This window comes from Cherax quadricarinatus, chromosome 35, assembly GCF_038502225.1.
Source record: "Cherax quadricarinatus isolate ZL_2023a chromosome 35, ASM3850222v1, whole genome shotgun sequence".
Lineage (NCBI taxonomy): Eukaryota > Metazoa > Arthropoda > Malacostraca > Decapoda > Parastacidae > Cherax > Cherax quadricarinatus.
This window is the reverse complement of record NC_091326.1, coordinates 6134065-6154064: the sequence shown is the minus strand read 5'-3', so window position 1 is coordinate 6154064 and position 20000 is coordinate 6134065. Positions and strand designations below refer to the sequence as shown.

The following is a 20000-nucleotide window of genomic DNA, read 5'->3' as shown; positions in this document are numbered from 1 at the left end:
TTATTATTATTATTATTATTATTTGAATGTTGCTCCTAAGTGTATTTTAGTGATAAATTATATACTGTAGCTTAAAATTACTAAGCTTAATTGGGTTCTGCTATGGAAAAACCTGACAAAACCTAATATAGCCTAAGGTAACCCAACATAACCTAATTTTTTTTTTTTTTACTGTATTTTCCATATTTAGCAGCTCTCAATTTTATAGTATTTTCTGACCTAACTTGTTCCCTTGCATTCATGTCCAACATAAACCTTATCTTATTTTGGATTTCTTGTATTTTTTTTATTCATATTTTTTATATTAGCAGAGGACAGCACTGTGATGAGCAGGAGGCAGGAGTAATCGACATTGCATTATATAAGAGCCTAATATAGAGTATTGTGTGCATTAATGAGCAAGCACTGTGCCTGCCTAAGTTGAACATTAATCAGTCTACAGATCCTATACCAGTAGCTTAAACTCAAGCCATAATAAACTATTGTCATTGAATAAACAGAAGAATGGACAGATTCGAACTGTGTTCCTGGCATACAGCAGGACCATCACTATACCACTGAACCACAAAACTTACAATCGGGAATATTTTACAGACAGCACTTCTGTGACTTGTCTGTGCTGCTGATACAGACAAATCACAGAACTGCTGTCTATAAAATTTTTGTATGCTTTGTGGCACAGTGGTAAAGCCATGTGCCTTCTGCATGCCAGGACCATGGTTTAAGTCTTCATACATTTTTGCTTATTCAATAGCTTGAGGTTTAAGGTTGCAAGCCCTGTGAAATTTCTTCCCAATATTGGGCTTTTGATGTGGTCAGTAAGACATATTAAGTAAACGTCAATAAAGGAAGATTCCTTGAAACCTCTCTTAAGTGTAGAGAATACTGTACTACGGTGTAGGTCTACAGTAGTTTGACAGGGTGCCTGGCGATGATTGAGGTGCCTGGCCAGTCAGTGGCCTCATTCTATTTACTACAGATAAATAACTGATGGTGTCACTAAACTCTGGCTATGTTACATGCTTATTCTTCACCCAGACTTCCACACATACGGTATTTTTATATAGGAAATATACTTCTGGAATTTAGCATTAACTGTACTGCCTCTTATTATTTTAGAAATGACACTAAGTACTCAGTTGCTAGCACACTCAACTCACACACACTGAGGTCTGGGGGTCAATCCCAGGTACAGGTGGAAACATTAGGTTGTATTTCCTTAAGACACCTGCTGGCCATGTTCACCTATCAGTAAAATAGGTACCTGGGTGTTAGTCAACTGGTGTGGGTCGAATCCTGGGGACAAAATTGACCATGTTTGCCCAAAATGCTCTGCATAACAAGGGGCTTTCTATATAATAGTATGCCAATGATGTCAGCTAGACCTGTATACCTTGTACATGTACTTGTAGAAATAAAGATTATTATTATTATTATTATTATTATTATTATTATTATTATTATTATTATTATTATTATTATTGGCAGGCTTATAATTGGTGACTTCACCATATAATATTTGCAGGAGTATGGCATCATACTTTGATGAACACAACTGCATTCCTCTGGGATCAGGGCAAACGCCGGACCACTTCTTACACTTTGCTCGGCTACTGCTACATGGGGGATACTGGCAGGTCAGACTCACTTGAGAAGTACGATGAGTGCTGTATATTTCAGCTTCACCTAGGCCTTCTTCAGCCTGCTGAAAAAGGACTCAGTGTGTGGATAAGATACGTAGTATTGTACTTCTCTTACTTTCTGTTTTATTTTCTACTTGTGGGTTTGTTTACACCATTTACTATTGTGTTTGAATCATAACACAAATAACCCTCACATAGGAGAATGAAACTTATGAAGACAATTTGGTCTGACTTGGATCATTAACTAGTCACATTAGTGTGTGACTAGTTAACCCTTTGACTGTTTCTGGTGTATATATATACGCCTTATGAGCCAGTGTTTTTGAAACTAATGGCCCCCTTCAAGGCTGATGACACTGCAGACCTGGAGAGTATACAAAGAACTTTCATGGCACACACAAGTGCGATAAGGCACCTAAATTACTGGGAACGGTTGAAGGCCCTTGATCTGTATTCCCTGGAATGAAGGCGAGAGAGATATGTACATGATAATATACACTTGGAAGGTCCTGGAGGGATTGGTACCAAACCTGCACATGAAAATCACTTCCTATGACAGCAAAAGACTAGGCAGGAGATGCAACATTTCCCCGATGAAAAGCAGGGGCGCCACGAGTACATTGAGAGACAACACAATAAGTGTCTGGGGCCCAAGACTGTTCAACTGCCTCCCAGCATACATAGGGGGGATTACCAATAGACCTCTGACTGTCTTTAAGAAGGCACTGGACAGGCACCTAAAGTCAGTACCTGACTAACCGGGCTGTGGTTTGTACGTCAACTTGCATGCGGCCAGCAGTAACAGCCTGGTTGATCAGACCCTGATCCACCATGAGGCCTGGTCTCGGACCGAGCCATGGGGGCGTTGACCCCTAAAACCCTCTCCAGGTAAACGTATTTATACTCCAAAATTCTAGCGGCTTCAAATCAAGCGGGAGAAAGCTGGTAGGCACACATGTCAGAGAATGGGTCTGTGTGGTCAGTGTGTGCAGTATAATAAAAAATCCTGCAGCACGCAGTGCATAATGAGAAAAAAACTCCGACCGTGTTTTTGGATTAAAATGCCAACTTTGAGGTGTATTTTCGTATAGTATTTATGGTTGTATTCTCATTTTCTTGGTCTCATTTGATAGAATGGAAGACATATTACAGAAATAGAGATGATTTTGATTGGCGTCACGATGAAAAGGACCTTGCAATTAAGCTCAAAGTAGCAGAAATGTTCGATTTTTGCCGATGTTCAACATAAACAAATGACATCATTGTCCAATAAGTGTCCAACTAGCCATTCTAATATGCAGTCACAAATGGGTTGACATTATTTATACAATTATTACAATAATGCAATAGTCTGCATAACACCAAATCTTCTATTTTTTGTGTGAATAAAAATTCAAAATAGAAAACAAGAGTAATATAAGAGGGGCCTGAAGACTTGACTGAAGAAGAGAGAAAATGTTATATTAGTGCCAGGAATGTCTGCATTGTTCATTCTGGACCCTATTTTGAAACTGGCATCTTTTTTAATTTGCATGAAATTAGCCAAATTGCCAATTTCTGACCACTTTGTTGGGTAGTTGAAATCAGTAAATGGGCAGTTTCTTGTATTCGTTCGATAGAACAAATGGAGCCCTAAATAAATAGCTATGAGTTTGGTTGACTGGAACACTGGAATTAGCCAAAAATAGGGCTCAAAGTGGGCAAAATCGCTGATGCGTAAATATCGCAAAGATCTCTAACTTTGCAAAAGTGTAATTCCGTAAGTTTTCAATCAAATTTTGTACTTTTGGTGTCATTACCATTGGGAAAAGATTCTTTATCATTTCATGAGAAATAATAATAATTTTTTTTTAAATTCTTCGACACTGAGAGCAAGTTTGTGAGCAGGGGTCTCGACAGTCAAAGGGTTAACGGTCATCTTAAGTTTCACTCTCCTATGTGCAGGTTATTTGTGTATTGTCTTTTGATTGTTTCTGTATTTGGATCATGCCTAAGAAGAATGGATGTAAAAGCGATGTCCATCACAAGGTGGGAATATGCTAAATGCTAATGGTACTGTGTACTACTTACATTAGTCTAATTCTCAAAATGTTTTTAAATTTTAGGATTTGCAGCTGGAATTTACACAACTCTTTGGATATGATGAGAGGCCCCCACCTCCAACCTCAAAAGAATTTATTGAAAAACTGAATACTGTAACTGCAACCAAAGGCAAGTATTGTACCTGTATTGTAATCTGGCAGTTAGGCTGTGTGGAAATAAGTGCATTTTTTATTATCTACATTATGTATGTACAGGTTTTTTTTGTGTGTTGTGTGTGTAAATAAATAATGGAAGTACTGTATAGTAAATACACATCACAGTACAGAGTAAAAAACCAGGTTCTGTGCCATATCACAAAGATTTTGTATTTTATAATAAATAAGATAGTGGAAAGTGATTATGTAGATGTATTACTAATGAAAGCTGTTAGTTTGACATGTCCTGTACATTATCAGTATACGTACATAGTTGCATGCAAAGATAAATTATTGCCCTTGTCATTAGGTGGTCAATGCCCTGTGTGCCTCAAGGAATGGACTGAAGGAGAGGAAATGAAAGAACTGCCTTGTAAACACAGCTTTCATTCATCATGCATCTTACCATGGCTAAAGAAGGTACAGTAGGAGAAAATTTTGAACTTTATCGTAAATAATAATAATACGTATATCTTTATTTACAGGCCTAGCTGACATCAATGACATACTACTACAGTAGGGCCCCGCTTTATGGCATTTCGCTTTACAGCGTTCCGCTAATACGGTCATTTCAAATTATGACCAAAACTTGCTATACGGCTCCCCCCACCTGACTTTAATACGGTCACTGCGCCCCACCCGGCTTGTTTACATTCTCTGTGGGATCCGTAAGCACTAAGTCTCTCCATTTTGTCTGGAAACTCCAAAATTTCAAGTGTTTTTAAAAGTTATTTCATATTTTATATATACATACTCTGATAATTATACAGTGGACCCCCGCATAACGATATTAATCCGTTCCTGAGAGCTCATTGCTATGTGAAATTATCGTTATGCGAATGAATTTTCCCCATAAGAAATAATGGAAATCAAATTAATCCATGCAAGACACCCCAAAGTATGAAAAAAAAAATTTTACCACATGAAATATTAATTTTAATACACACAAAATGAAAAAGGCATGCACAGTTACATGACACTTACCTTTATTGAAGATCTGGTGATGATTGATGGGATGGGAGGAGGAGAGAGTCTTAGTGTTTAGAAGGGAAATCCCCTTCCATTAAGACTTGAGGTGTCAAGTCTTTTTCTGGGGTTACTTCCCTTCTTCTTTTAATGCCACTAGGACCAGCTTCAGAGTCACTGGACTTCTGTCGCACAACATATCTGTCCATAGTGGCCTGTACCTCTCGTTCCTTTATGACTTTCCTAAAGTGTTTCACAACAGTGTCAGTGTAATAGTCACCAGCATGGCTTGCAATAGCTGTGTTAGGGTGATTGTCATCAAAAAAGGTTTGCACTTTAAGCCACATTCCACACATTTCCTTAATCTTTGAAGTAGGCAACTTTTTCAATTTCTTTCTCCCCTCCTCCAAAGCAGATTCCTCAGGTCTGACCTCTTGCTGTTGAAGTTGATCTAGCAGCTCATCAGTGGTTAGTTCTTCATTGTCCTCCTCCACCAACTCTTCCACATCATCCCCACTAACCTCCAACCCCAAGGACTTTCCCAATGCCACAATGGATTCCTCAACTGGCATAGGATTCCCAGGGTTAGCCTCAAACCCTTCAAAATCCCTTTGGTCTACACATTCTGGCCACAGTTTCTTCCAAGCAGAGTTCAAGGTCCTCTTAGTCACTCCCTTCCAAGCCTTACCTATAAGGTTTACACAATTGAGGATATTAAAGTGATCTCTCCAAAACTCTCTTAGAGTCAATTGAGTTTCTGAGGTCACTACAAAGCACCTTTCAAACAGAGCTTTTGTGTACAGTTTTTTGAAGTTTGCAATAACCTGCTGGTCCATGGGCTGCAGGAGAGGAGTGGTATTAGGAGGCAAAAACTTCACCTTAATGAAGCTCATGTCCCCATAAAATTGCTCTGCCATGTCTGTAGGATGACCAGGGGCATTGTCTAACACCAGGAGGCACTTAAGGTCTAATTTCTTTTCAGTTAGGTAATCTTTCACATTGGGGGCAAATGCTTGGTGTAACCAATCATAGAAAAAGTCCCTAGTGGCCCATGCCATACTGTTTGCCCTCCACAGCACACACAAATTAGCCTTGAGGATATTCTTTTGCCTGAATGCTCTGGGAGTTTCTGAGTGATACATTAATAAAGGCTTCACTTTGCAATCACCACTAGCATTGGAACACATCAACAGAGTAAGCCTGTCTTTCATAGGCTTATGTCCTGGGAGTGCCTTTTCCTCCTGAGTAATGTAGGTCCTGCTTGGCATTTTCTTCCAAAACAGGCCTGTTTCATCACAATTAAACACTTGTTCAGGTTTCAGTCCTTCACTGTCTATGTACTCCTTGAATTCCTGCACATATTTTTCAGCTGCTTTGTGGTCCGAACTGGCAGCCTCACCATGCCTTGTCACACTATGTATGCCACTACGCTTCTTAAATCTCTCAAACCAACCTTTGCTGGCCTTAAATTCACTCACATCATCACTAGTTGCAGGCATTTTTTTAATTAAATCCTCATGCAACTTCCTAGCCTTTTCACTTATGATCACTTGAGAGATGCTATCTCCTGCTATCTGTTTTTCATTTATCCACACCAATAAGAGTCTCTCAACATCTTCCATCACTTGCGATCTCTGTTTCGAAAACACAGTTGAACCTTTGGCAAAAACAGCTTCCTTGATTGCCGTTTTGTTAGACACAATAGTAGCGATGGTTGATTGGGGTTTACTATACAACCTGGCCAGCTCGGAGACATGCACTCCACTTTCATACTTAGCAATGATCTCTTTCTTCATCTCTATAGTAATTCTCACCCTTATTCCTGTAGGATTGGCACTAGAAGCTTTCTTGGGGCCCATGGTCACTTATTTTGCAGATAAAATCACCAAAAACACTATAATAATACGAAATGTTCCGATTGTATGCTTGGATGTTACCGCGGAGGCTGGCTGGTAAACAATGCCACCGGCGGAACATGTGAGGCTGGCTCAGGCCGCACATTAGACACGTCTCGGACGAATAGCATTGAGCGGGTTTTTTAGCGGTATGCGAGGCAAAATCTTAGCAATAAATTGTATCGGTATGCGGATTTAACATTATGTGATGCCAACGGTATGCGGGGGTCCACTGTACTTATGTATACCTGTATCTAAATAAACTTACATACTGTGCTGGCGTGCAGGTACACATTAAAATCAGTAAGAGTCTCTTATGTCTCCAGACGTCATATTAGTAATGATAATAATAATCATCGAGTCTCATTTAAATGTCGTATATTACGTTAATATACACATTTTCATTATTCCATCTATGATATTTTTTCAAAATTGTATAATAAACACGATGCATAACATTTTTTTTTTTTTTTTTTTTTTAAAAAAGTCGGCCGTCTCCCACTGAGGCAGGGTGACCCAAAAAAGAAAGAAAATCCCCAAAAAGAAAATACTTTCATCATCATTCAACACTTTCACCACACTCGCACATTATCACTGTTTTTGCAGAGGTGCTCAGAATACAACAGTCTAGAAGCATACACATATAAAGATACACAACATATCCCTCCAAACTGCCAATATCCCAAACCCCTCCTTTAAAGTGCAGGCATTGTACTTCCCATTTCCAGGACTCAAGTCCGACTATATGAAAATAACCGGTTTCCCTGAATCCCTTCACTAAATATTACCCTGCTCACACTCCAACAGATCGTCAGGTCCCAAGTACCATTCGTCTCCATTCACTCCTATCTAACACGCTCACGCACGCTTGCTGGAAGTCCAAGCCCCTTGCCCACAAAACCTCCTTTACCCCCTCTCTCCAACCCTTTCGAGGACGACCCCTACCTCGCCTTCCTTCCCCTATAGATTTATATGCTTTCCATGTCATTCTACTTTGATCCATTCTCTCTAAATGACCAAACCACCTCAACAACCCCTCTTCTGCCCTCTGACTAATACTTTTATTAACTCCACACCTTTTCCTAATTTCCACACTCTGAATTTTCTGCATAATATTTACACCACACATTGCCCTTAGACAGGACATCTCCACTGCCTCCAGCCGTCTCCTCGCTGCTGCATTTACCACCCAAGCTTCACACCCATATGAGAGTGTTGGTACTACTATACTTTCATACATTCCCTTCTTTGCCTCCATAGGTATCGTTTTTTGACTCCACATATACCTCAATGCACCACTCACCTTTTTTCCCTCATCAATTCTATGATTAACCTCATCCTTCATAAATCCATCCGCCGACACGTCAACTCCCAAGTATCTGAAAACATTTACTTCTTCCATACTCCTCCTCCCCAATTTGATATCCAATTTTTCTTTATCTAAATCATTTGATACCCTCATCACCTTCCTCTTTTCTATGTTCACTTTCAACTTTCTACCTTTACACACATTCCCAAACTCATCCACTAACCTTTGCAATTTTTCTTTAGAATCTCCCATAAGCACAGTATCATCAGCAAAAAGTAACTGTGTTAATTCCCATTTTGAATTTGATTCCCCATAATTTAATCCCACCCTTCTCCCGAACACCCTAGCATTTACTTCTTTTACAACCCCATCTATAAATATATTCAACAACCATGGTGACATTACACATCCCTGTCTAAGACCTACTTTTACCGGGAAGTAGTCTCCCTCTCTTCTACACACCCTAACCTGAGCCTCACTATCCTCATAAAAACTCTTTACAGCATTTAGTAACTTACCACTTATTCCATATACTTGCAACATCTGCCACATTGCTCCCATATCCACTCTATCATATGCCTTTTCTAAATCCATAAATGCAATAAAAACTTCCCTACCTTTATCTAAATACTGTTCACATATATGCTTCAATGTAAACACTTGATCTACACATCCCCTACCCACTCTGAAACCTCCTTGCTCATCCGCAATCCTGCATTCTGTCTTACCTCTAATTCTTTCAATTATAACCCTACCATACACTTTTCCTGGTATACTCAATAAACTTATTCCTCTATAATTTTTACAATCTCTTTTGTCCCCTTTCCCTTTATATAAAGGGACTATACATGCTCTCTGCCAATCCCTAGGTACCTTCCCCTCTTTCATACATTTATTAAACAAAAGTACCAACCACTCCAACACTATATCCTCCCTAATGTAAACCAAGAATTGTATACAAGAACTTATTTTATTTGACGGAACTTTTTTTTTTACTCGCTGACTGCTTCTGCACTTTAAGGCAGAAATTTATCAGAATATTAGTGTATTTCACTTGAAACAGAAAGCCTTGACATTTCACAACATATTTAAAAATTTTTAATGATTTTCTATTTTTTTTTTTTTTTAGAAATTTAAGTCTTCCCTTGAAAATTAACATAGGGAACAGACATTCACAGTGATATTCGGAGAACCAACAGCAAATAAACAGATAAGCTGGTGTTGTTACCATTTTGTACTGTCCTGGTCTTGTAACAGATTTGCATTATGAACTGTCAAGTACCTTGTAATTACCTTCTAAACTTTTCTTTTGTCAAACCCAGACTTTATTATTGCTGTGTTTCACTAAGCCTACAAATATGTTAACTCCATACTTTCAGACTAATTCCTGTCCTATGTGCCGTCATGAGTTGCCTACAGATGATGAGGATTATGAGGAATATAAGAAGCAAAAGGTAAGAATACAAGCTATTACCCTATTGCATTCCCCTACTTGCTAGAATTTTCAGCTGTTTAAAATTCAATTCATACTCCAAAGCAAATTAGTTTAGTCTCTAGATAGCTAAAAAGAAATGTTGCTATAAATAGAAAATAAAGGTACTAAAAATATGATGTTACTAGAAACTACTGTAGTAAGTGATTGTAAATTATCATGTAGCACTACTGAACTGCCATGTTGTATTAGAGAGAAGAATGGTTTCTGTAGTCATTAGGTCAGATATGACATGTCACTCATATTCCTGAAATAATATTGTATGTACCTTGAATTACAGAAGCTTTTCATCGCTCTTGAATGCAACATAGTAGCTTAAGTGATATTTAAAAACCCACTTTTAGAGAAAATGAATTATAACCAGAGTACAGTGGAGCCTCGGATATTGGCTGGTGTGGATATTGGCCAAAAATAGATTTCAGCCGCTTTTTTGGCTGAAATTCTATCCTGAATTTCAGCCAGCAGCTCGGAAATCGGCTGTATTGGACGCATAATAATAATCACTCTTGGGCACATTAAATATTTTATTTTAGGTTAATATAGACATTTTCATTAATCCATCTATGATATTTTCTTCAAAATTATATAAGAAACATGTTACATAGCATATAGCAGCATAAATATAGCACATAAACATGCAATATTTACGTATATGCTGTCAAGTGGTGAGTACCGGTGAATCAAGGAGAAGGGTGGAGGGTAAACATTACATTTTCTCCGATTCAGCATTTGAGAAAACTGTGAATCTGGCGTCTGGCCCAGTCACCGCCCTTCATACGCATTTGTTTACAATTCTCGGCATGAATTATTCATTACTTCTCCCTTTGTTTATGATGGCATCTGAAGGTAATTGTTAGAAACGATTAAACTCAGTGAACATGGGATGTCAATGGTAATAATATGGCTGTGTAGTGTAGCCCAGGGGGGCTACATACTTGTACCTACATCTTCCACTGCCTACACTGACTTCTACAAATAAATACTACTCACCTCTCCCCTACATTGACTACAAATATTTTAAGGTAAGTAATGAATGTACTGTGGCAGTAAATGATAAAGGGAAGTAACCCTAGCAAGGGTTTTGATACTTGAAGTTCTTATGGAGGGGGATTCCCAACTCCCTCTCTCCTCCTTGCCTTCCTCAATATGCCAACAAGAGCCTTCAATAAAGGTATGTAATGTTCATTTATCATTAAATTTAATGCTTTATATTTCTCATTGTTTTCTGTACACAAAACTGGTTATCCTTTAACCCTTTGACTGTCGCAACCCCCAATCCTGAGGTGTCTCCTGGTGTCGCAAAATTTAAAAAAAAAAAAATTATTTTTTCTTATGAAATGATAGAGAATCTTTTCTCGATTGTAATGACACCAAAAAAACGAAATTTGATGGAAAACTGACGGAATTATGCTCTCGCGAAGTTAGCGACCTCGGCGCTGTTTACAAATCGGCGATTTCACTCACTTTGAGCCCTATTTTCCGCTAATTCCATTGTTCCAGTCGCCCAAACTCATAGCTATTTCTTTAGAACTCCATTTTTTCTATCGATTGAGTACAAGAAACTGCCCATTTACCGATTTCAACTACCTAATAATGTGATCAGAAATTTACAATTTGGCCAATTTCACGAAAACTAAAAAATATGACAATTTCAAAATAAGGTCCAGAATGAACATTGCAGACATTCCTGGCTCTAAAATAACATTTTCTTTGCTCATCAGTCATGTCTCCAGGCCCCTCTGATATTACTCTTGCTTTCTATTTTGAATTTTTATTCAAACAAAAAATAGAAGACTTACTATTATGCAGACTAATGCAATACTGTAATAATTGTATAAATAACATCAACCCATTCATGACTGCATATTAGAATGGCTAGTTGGACATTTATTGGACAATGGCATCATTTGTTTACTTTTGAACATTGGCAAAAATCAAACATTTCCCCTACTTTGAGCTCCATTTCTAGGTTCTTTTTATAGTAAAATCAATCAAAATCACCTCTATTTCTATAATATGTTTTCCATTCTATCAAATGAGACCAAGAAAACGAGAATACAACCATAAATACTGTACGAAAATAGACCACAAAGTCAGCATTTTAATTAAAAAAAACGGTCGGAGTTTTTTTTTCTCATTATGCACTGTGTGCTCCAGGATTTTTTTTATATGGTGCACACTGACCACACAGACCCATTCTCTCACATGTGGGCCTACCAGCTTTCTCCTGCTTGATTTGAAGCCGCTAGAATTTATGAGTATACGTATATACGTCAAACATGGTACCTCGTAAGACGTATATATATGGCCGCGACAGTCAAAGGGTTAAAAAATATATATATTTTTTAATATTTTTGGGTATCTGGAATGGATTAATTGGATTTACATATTTCTTATGGGAAATATTACTTTGGTTTTCGGCCATTTCGGATTTCAGCCAACCTTCTCGAATGGATTACAGCTGAAAACCGGGGGTCTACTGTATATTTTTTTTTTTCAACAAACTGGTCGTATCCCACCGAGGGAAGGTGACCTAAAAGGAAAAGCAAGTCTCTTTTCAAATTAAGTAATTTATACAGGAGAAGGGGGTTACTAGCCCCCTTGCTCGCAGCATTTTAGTCGCCTCTTACGACATGCATGGCTTATGGAGGAACAGTTCTGTTCCACTTCCCAATGGAGGTAAAGGGAAATAAAGAAGAACAAGAATTAAGAAAATAGAAGAAAACCCAGATGGGTATGTAATTTTTTTTTTTCAACAAACCGGCCGTATCCCACCAAGGCGGGATGGCCCAAAAAGAAAAATGAAAGTTTCTCTTTTTAAATTTAGTAATTTATACAAGAGAAGTGGTTATGGGTATGTATGTATGTATGTATGTAATATATATATATATATATTTTTTTATCACACTGGCCTATTCCCACCAAGGCAGGGTGGCCCGAAAAAGAAAAACTTTCACCATCATTCACTCCATCACTGTCTTGCCAGAAGGGTGCTTTACACTACAGTTTTTAAACTGCAACATTAACACCCCTCCTTCAGAGTGCAGGCACTGTACTTCCCATCTCCAGGACTCAAGTCCGGCCTGCCAGTTTCCCTGAACCCCTTCATAAATGTTACTTTGCTCACACTCCAATAGCACGTCAAGTATTAAAAACCATTTGTCTCCATTCACTCCTATCAAACACGCTCACGCATGCCTGCTGGAAGTCCAAGCCCCTCGCACACAAAACCTCCTTTACCCCCTCCCTCCAACCTTTCCTAGGCCGAACCCTACCCCGCCTTCCTTCCACTACAGACTGATACACTCTTGAAGTTATTCTGTTTCGCTCCATTCTCTCCACATGTCCGAACCACCTCAACAACCCTTCCTCAGCCCTCTGGACAACAGTTTTGGTAATCCCGCACCTCCTCCTAACTTCCAAACTACGAATTCTCTGCATTATATTCACACCACACATTGCTCTCAGACATAACATCTCCACTGCCTCCAGCCTTCTCCTCGCTGCAACATTCATCACCCATGCTTCACACCCATATAAGAGCATTGGTAAAACTATACTCTCATACATTCCCCTCTTTGCCTCCAAGGACAAAGTTCTTTGTCTCCACAGACTCCTAAGTGCACCACTCACCCTTTTCCCCTCATCAGTTCTATGATTCACCTCATCTTTCATAGACCCATCCGCTGACACGTCCACTCCCAAATATCTGAATACGTTCACCTCCTCCATACTCTCTCCCTCCAATCTGATATCCTATCTTTCATCACCTAATCTTTTTGTTATCCTCATAACCTTACTCTTTCCTGTATTCACTTTCAATTTTCTTCTTTTGCACACCCTACCAAATTCATCCACCAATCTCTGCAACTTCTCTTCAGAATCTCCCAAGAGCACAGTGTCATCAGCAAAGAGCAACTGTGACAACTCCCACTTTGTGTGTGATTCTTTATCTTTTAACTCCACGCCTCTTGCCAAGACCCTCGCATTTACTTCTCTTACAACCCCATCTATAAATATATTAAACAACCACGGTGACATCACACATCCTTGTCTAAGGCCTACTTTTACTGGGAAATAATTTCCCTCTTTCCTACATACTCTAACTTGAGCCTCGCTATCCTCATAAAAACTCTTCACTGCTTTCAGTAACCTACGACCTACACCATACACCTGCAACATCTGCCACATTGCCCCCCTATCCACCCTGTCATACGCCTTTTCCAAATCCATAAATGCCACAAAGATCTCTTTAGCCTTATCTAAATACTGTTCACTTATATGTTTCACTGTAAACACCTGGTCCACACACCCCCTACCTTTCCTAAAGCCTCCTTGTTCATCTGCTATCCTATTCTCCGTCTTACTCTTAATTCTTTCAATAATAACTCTATCATACACTTCGCCAGGTATATTCAACAGACTTATCCCCCTATAATTTTTGCACTCTCTTTTATCCCCTTTGCCTTTATACAAAGGAACTATGCATACTCTCTGCCAATCCCTAGGTACCTTACCCTCTTCCATACATTTATTGAATAATTGCACCAACCATATATATATATATATATATATATATATATATATATATATATATATATATATATATATATATATATATATATATATATTATACACACACACGCACCTACCATCCGACTTACGACCGAGTTCGGTTCCGAGAAACCGGTCGTAAGTCGAAATGGTCATAAGTCGAACTTTACTACTGAATATCAACAAAACATTTTTGTAATGACTTTATTTTATTGTTTTATTTTGGTATTTCATGCTGTTAGTACTGTATTTTATACTGTAAGGTTTAGGATAAACACTATGTACAACACAAATAGTTGTTTATTTCCCAGAAATTTGGCATAAAAAACACTGTCGTAAGTCGAGAGGTCATAAGTCGAGCAGGTCGTAAGTCGGATGGTAGGTGTATATAATATATATATATGTATGTGTGTGTGTCTCCCTCAACATTCACGTTTTCAACTTTCACGGGCTTTCGGTGGCACTCGATGTATGCACAAGGCTTATTCCTCTAAGAAAAAGAAGGAGTAGATGTAAAATAGAAAGAGACAGGCGCTCCCTTTACAGGCGACGGAAAAGAATAACAGAGCGGCTAAAAGAGGTCAATATATCTGAAATGCGTAGGGAGACACTGGTCAGAGAAATAGCAAGCATCGAACTTAAGCTAAAAGAATCCTTTAGGAGTCAGGAATCGCGGGAAGAACTAAAAGCCATAAATGAAATCGAAAGAAACCCAAAGTATTTCTTCTCCTATGCCAAATCAAAATCGAGAACAACGTCCAGTATTGGGCCCCTACTTAAACAAGATGGGTCCTACACAGATGACAGCAAGGAAATGAGTGAGCTACTCAAGTCCCAATATGACTCAGTTTTTAGCAAGCCGCTAACCAGACTGAGAGTCGAAGATCAAAATGAATTTTTTATGAGAGAGCCACAAAATTTGATTAACATAAGCCTATCCGATGTTATCCTGATGCCAAATGACTTCGAACAGGCGATAAATGACATGCCCATGCACTCTGCCCCAGGGCCAGACTCATGGAACTGTGTTCATCAAGAACTGCAAGAAGCCCCTATCACGAGCCTTTTCCATCCTATGGAGAGGGAGCATGGACACGGGGGTCGTCCCACAGTTACTAAAAACAACAGACATAGCCCCACTCCACAAAGGGGGCAGTAAAGCAACAGCAAAGAACTACAGACCAATAGCACTAACATCCCATATCATAAAAATCTTTGAAAGGGTCCTAAGAAGCAAGATCACCACCCATCTAGAAACCCATCAGTTACACAACCCAGGACAACATGGGTTTAGAACAGGTCGCTCCTGTCTGTCTCAACTATTGGATCACTACGACAAGGTCCTAAATGCACTAGAAGACAAAAAGAATGCAGATGTAATATATACAGACTTTGCAAAAGCCTTCGACAAGTGTGACCATGGCGTAATAGCGCACAAAATGCGTGCTAAAGGAATAACAGGAAAAGTCGGTCGATGGATCTATAATTTCCTCACTAACAGAACACAGAGAGTAGTCATCAACAGAGTAAAGTCCGAGGCAGCTACGGTGAAAAGCTCTGTTCCACAAGGCACAGTACTCGCTCCCATCTTGTTCCTCATCCTCATATCCGACATAGACAAGGATGTCAGCCACAGCACCATGTCTTCCTTTGCAGATGACACCCGAATCTGCATGACAGTGTCTTCCATTGCAGACACTGCAAAGCTCCAGGCGGACATCAACCAAATCTTTCAGTGGGCTGCAGAAAACAGTATGAAGTTCAACGATGAGAAATTTCAATTACTCAGATATGGTAAACATGAGGAAATTAAATCTTCATCAGAGTACAAAACAAATTCTGGCCACAAAATAGAGCGATACACCAACGTCAAAGACCTGGGAGTGATCATGTCGGAGGATCTCACCTTCAAGGACCATAACATTGTATCAATTGCATCTGCTAGAAAAATGACAGGATGGATAATGAGAACCTTCAAAACTAGGGAGGCCAAGCCCATGATGACACTCTTCAGGTCACTTGTTCTATCTAGGCTGGAATATTGCTGCACACTAACAGCACCTTTCAAGGCAGGTGAAATTGCCGACCTAGAAAATGTACAGAGAACTTTCACGGCGCGCATAACGGAGATAAAACACCTCAATTATTGGGAGCGCTTGAGGTTCCTAAACCTGTATTCCCTGGAACGCAGGAGGGAGAGATACATGATTATATACACCTGGAAAATCCTAGAGGGACTAGTACCGACCTTGCACACGAAAATCACTCACTACGAAAGCAAAAGACTTGGCAGACGATGCACCATCCCCCCAATGAAAAGCAGGGGTGTCACTAGCACGTTAAGAGACCATACAATAAGTGTCAGGGGCCCGAGACTGTTCAACTGCCTCCCAGCACACATAAGGGGGATTACCAACAGACCCCTGGCAGTCTTCAAGCTGGCACTGGACAACCACCTAAAGTCAGTTCCGGATCAGCCGGGCTGTGGCTCGTACGTTGGTTTGCGTGCAGCCAGCAGCAACAGCCTGGTTGATCAGGCTCTGATCCACCAGGAGGCCTGGTCACAGACCGGGCCGCGGGGGCGTTGACCCCCGGAACTCTCTCCAGGTAATCTCCAGGTAATCACACATTCGCGAATTCCCAACCACCAAATTCCCAGCCGCCAAATCATATTTAAGTTTCCCGCCACCTGAGAGTCCCTACTACCCTCCCTCCGACCCCCACAACTGGCAGCCAGCCCTCCCACCACTCAGTGTGGTGAGTGTTTTGTTTGTTCATTATTTGCTATTAAACTACAGTATAAATAATGTAAACCCATTCATGACTGCATATTGGAATTTAAATTCAAATTCAAAGTTTATTCTCTATAAGGATTACAATGCTGAGTTTACAGAAATTTGGTTATTGTTTGGTTTAACATGTAGTAAAATTGAGATTACAGAGTGTACCACTAGAACGCTTAGCATGGCTAGGCATTTCGGGCATACTTAGTTTTATTCTTAAATGTAAAATATTACAAATTATGAGGTAAGTTGGTATTATGGCTAAGTGACTAAATACTATTTTGTGAGTTTAGCAGTGTGAATGCTTTTGTTTTGGCTATTCGGACAGGTATTAGACGGTGACATCATGTGTTTACTCTTGAACACTGCAAAGAATTAAACATTTTTGCTACAGCTAATAATAACAATAGTAATAATAATAATAATAATAATAATAATGATAATAATAATAATAAATATGATATAATTGAAGAAGGAAATTGTACAAAAATACTAGGGAGTGGTTGACACATCGTCAGTGTGACTTTGTTTATGCTGGAGTGAACATTAGTCTCCGTGCTCTTCCAAACATTTCACAATAATTCATTGTGTTTGGTGCTTGTAGATTGAGTGTGACTGGAGTGGTAGAGGCAGTGTTTGAGGCAATGGTATTTAATAACATACATGTTAATAATAATACACGTTATTAATAATATGTACTATTATTATTTATAACATGTTATTAAATACATACATGTTAATAATAATACATGTTATTAATAATAACATGTACTATTATTATTTATAACATATATGTTATTAAATACCACTGCCTCAACCGCTGAATTATTGTGAAATGTTTAGAAGAGCAGGGAGACTAATGTTCACTCCAGCATAAACAAAGTCACACTGACGATGTGTCAACCACTCCCTCATATTTTTGTACAATTTCCTTCTTCAATTATATCGTATTTATTATTATTATTATTATTATTATTATTATTACTATTGTTATTATTAGCAATAGCAGAAATGTTCGATTCTTTGCTGTGTTCAAGAGTAAACACGATGTCACCGTCTAATACCTTTCCTAATAGCCATTCCAATATGCAGTCATGAATGGGTTTACATTATTTATTCTGTAGTTTAATAGCAAATAATGAACAAACAAAACACTCATCACACTGAGTGGTGGGAGGGCTGGCTGCCAGTTGCGGGGGTCGGAGGGAGGGTAGTAGGGACTCGCAGTGGTGGAGGCATTGGTGGAGTCTGTGGTATTTAATAACATACATGTTATTAAATAACATACGTTATTAAAGCATAACATTTATATATTTAGTACAATTTACGATGTTTTCATGTATTTTATGATTATTCATGGTTCAACAAGTTAAGGAAGCAGTATTGTAATATATTTCCCTACAATATATTGGGGGTCCAAACATTCACGGTTTTTCAACATTCGCGAGGCTCTTGATCCCCTAACCCTCGCGAATGTTGAGGGAGACCTGTATATATAATATATATATATATATTTTTTTTTTTTTTTTTTCTCTCAACAAGTCGGTCGTCTCCCACCGAGGCAGGGTGACCCAAAAAAGAAAGAAAATCCCCAAAAAGAAAATACTTTCATCATCATTCAACACTTTCACCACACTCACACATTATCACTGCTTTTGCAGAGGTGCCCAGAATACAACAGTTTAGAAGCATATACGTATAAAGATACACAACATTTCCCTCCAAACTGCCAATATCCCAAACCACTCCTTTAAAGTGCAGGCATTGTACTTCCCATTTCCAGGACTCAAGTCCGACTATATGAAAATAACCGGTTTCCCTGAATCCCTTCACTAAATATTACCCTGCTCACACTCCAACAGATCGTCAGGTCCCAAGTATCATTCGTCTCCATTCACTCCTATCTAACACGCTCATGCACGCTTGCTGGAAGTCCAAGCCCCTCGCCCACAAAACCTCCTTTACCCCCTCTTTCCAACCCTTTCGAGGACGACCCCTACCCCTCTTTCCTTCCCCTATAGATTTATATGCTTTCCATGTCATTCTACTTTGATCCATTCTCTCTAAATGACCAAACCACCTCAACAACCCCTCTTCTGCCCTCTGACTAATGCTTTTATTAACTCCACACCTTCTCCTAATTTCCACACTCCGAATTTTCTACATAATATTTACACCACACATTGCCCTTAAACAGGACATCTCCACTGCCTCCAACCATCTCCTCGCTGCTGCATTTACCACCCAAGCTTCACATCCATATAAGAGTGTTGGTACTACTATACTTTCATACATTCCCTTCTTTGCCTCCATAGATAACGTTTTTTGACTCCACATATACCTCAACGCACCACTCACCTTTTTTCCCTCATCAATTCTATGATTAACCTCATCCTTCATAAATCCATCCGCCGACACGTCAACTCCCAAGTATCTGAAAACATTCACTTCTTCCATACTCCTCCTCCCCAATTTGATATCCAATTTTTCTTTATCTAAATCATTTGATACCCTCATCACCTTACTCTTTTCTATGTTCACTTTCAACTTTCTACCTTTACACACATTCTCAAACTCATCCACTAACCTTGGCAATTTTTCTTTAGAATCTCCCATAAGCACAGTATCATCAGCAAAAAGTAACTGTGTCAATTCCCATTTTGAATTTGATTCCCCATAATTTAATCCTACCCCTCTCCCGAACACCCTAGCATTTACTTCTTTTACAACCCCATCTATAAATATATTAAACAACCATGGTGACATTACACATCCCTGTCTAAGACCTACTTTTACCGGGAAGTATTCTCCCTCTCTTCTACACACCCTAACCTGAGCCTCACTATCCTCATAAAAGCTCTTTACAGCATTTAGTAACTTACCACCTATTCCATAAACTTGCAACATCTGCCACATTGCTCCTCTATCCACTCTATCATATGCCTTTTCTAAATCCATAAATGCAATAAAAACTTCCCTACCTTTATCTAAATACTGTTCACATATATGCTTCAATGTAAACACTTGATCTACACATCCCCTAATATATATATAATATATATATATATATATATATATATATATAATGTATATATATATATATATAATGTATACAGTGGAC

General features: G+C 38.9%; 1 protein-coding gene across 3 annotated transcripts in view; it reads left to right on the top strand.

Annotated features, from left to right (window-relative positions):
* The window catches only part of LOC128684520 (E3 ubiquitin-protein ligase RNF181), a 43815-nt gene that overhangs the window by 2541 nt on the left and 21274 nt on the right, over positions 1 to 20000 (top strand). For all 3 annotated transcript variants that reach the window (XM_070091337.1, XM_070091336.1, XM_070091335.1), the window contains exons 3-6: positions 1526 to 1637; positions 3749 to 3854; positions 4191 to 4300; positions 9430 to 9504. In XM_070091337.1, coding sequence (XP_069947438.1) covers positions 1530 to 1637; positions 3749 to 3854; positions 4191 to 4300; positions 9430 to 9504 — 399 coding nt within the window. In that variant the 5' untranslated portion in view covers positions 1526 to 1529. The remainder of the gene's footprint in view (positions 1 to 1525; positions 1638 to 3748; positions 3855 to 4190; positions 4301 to 9429; positions 9505 to 20000) is intronic.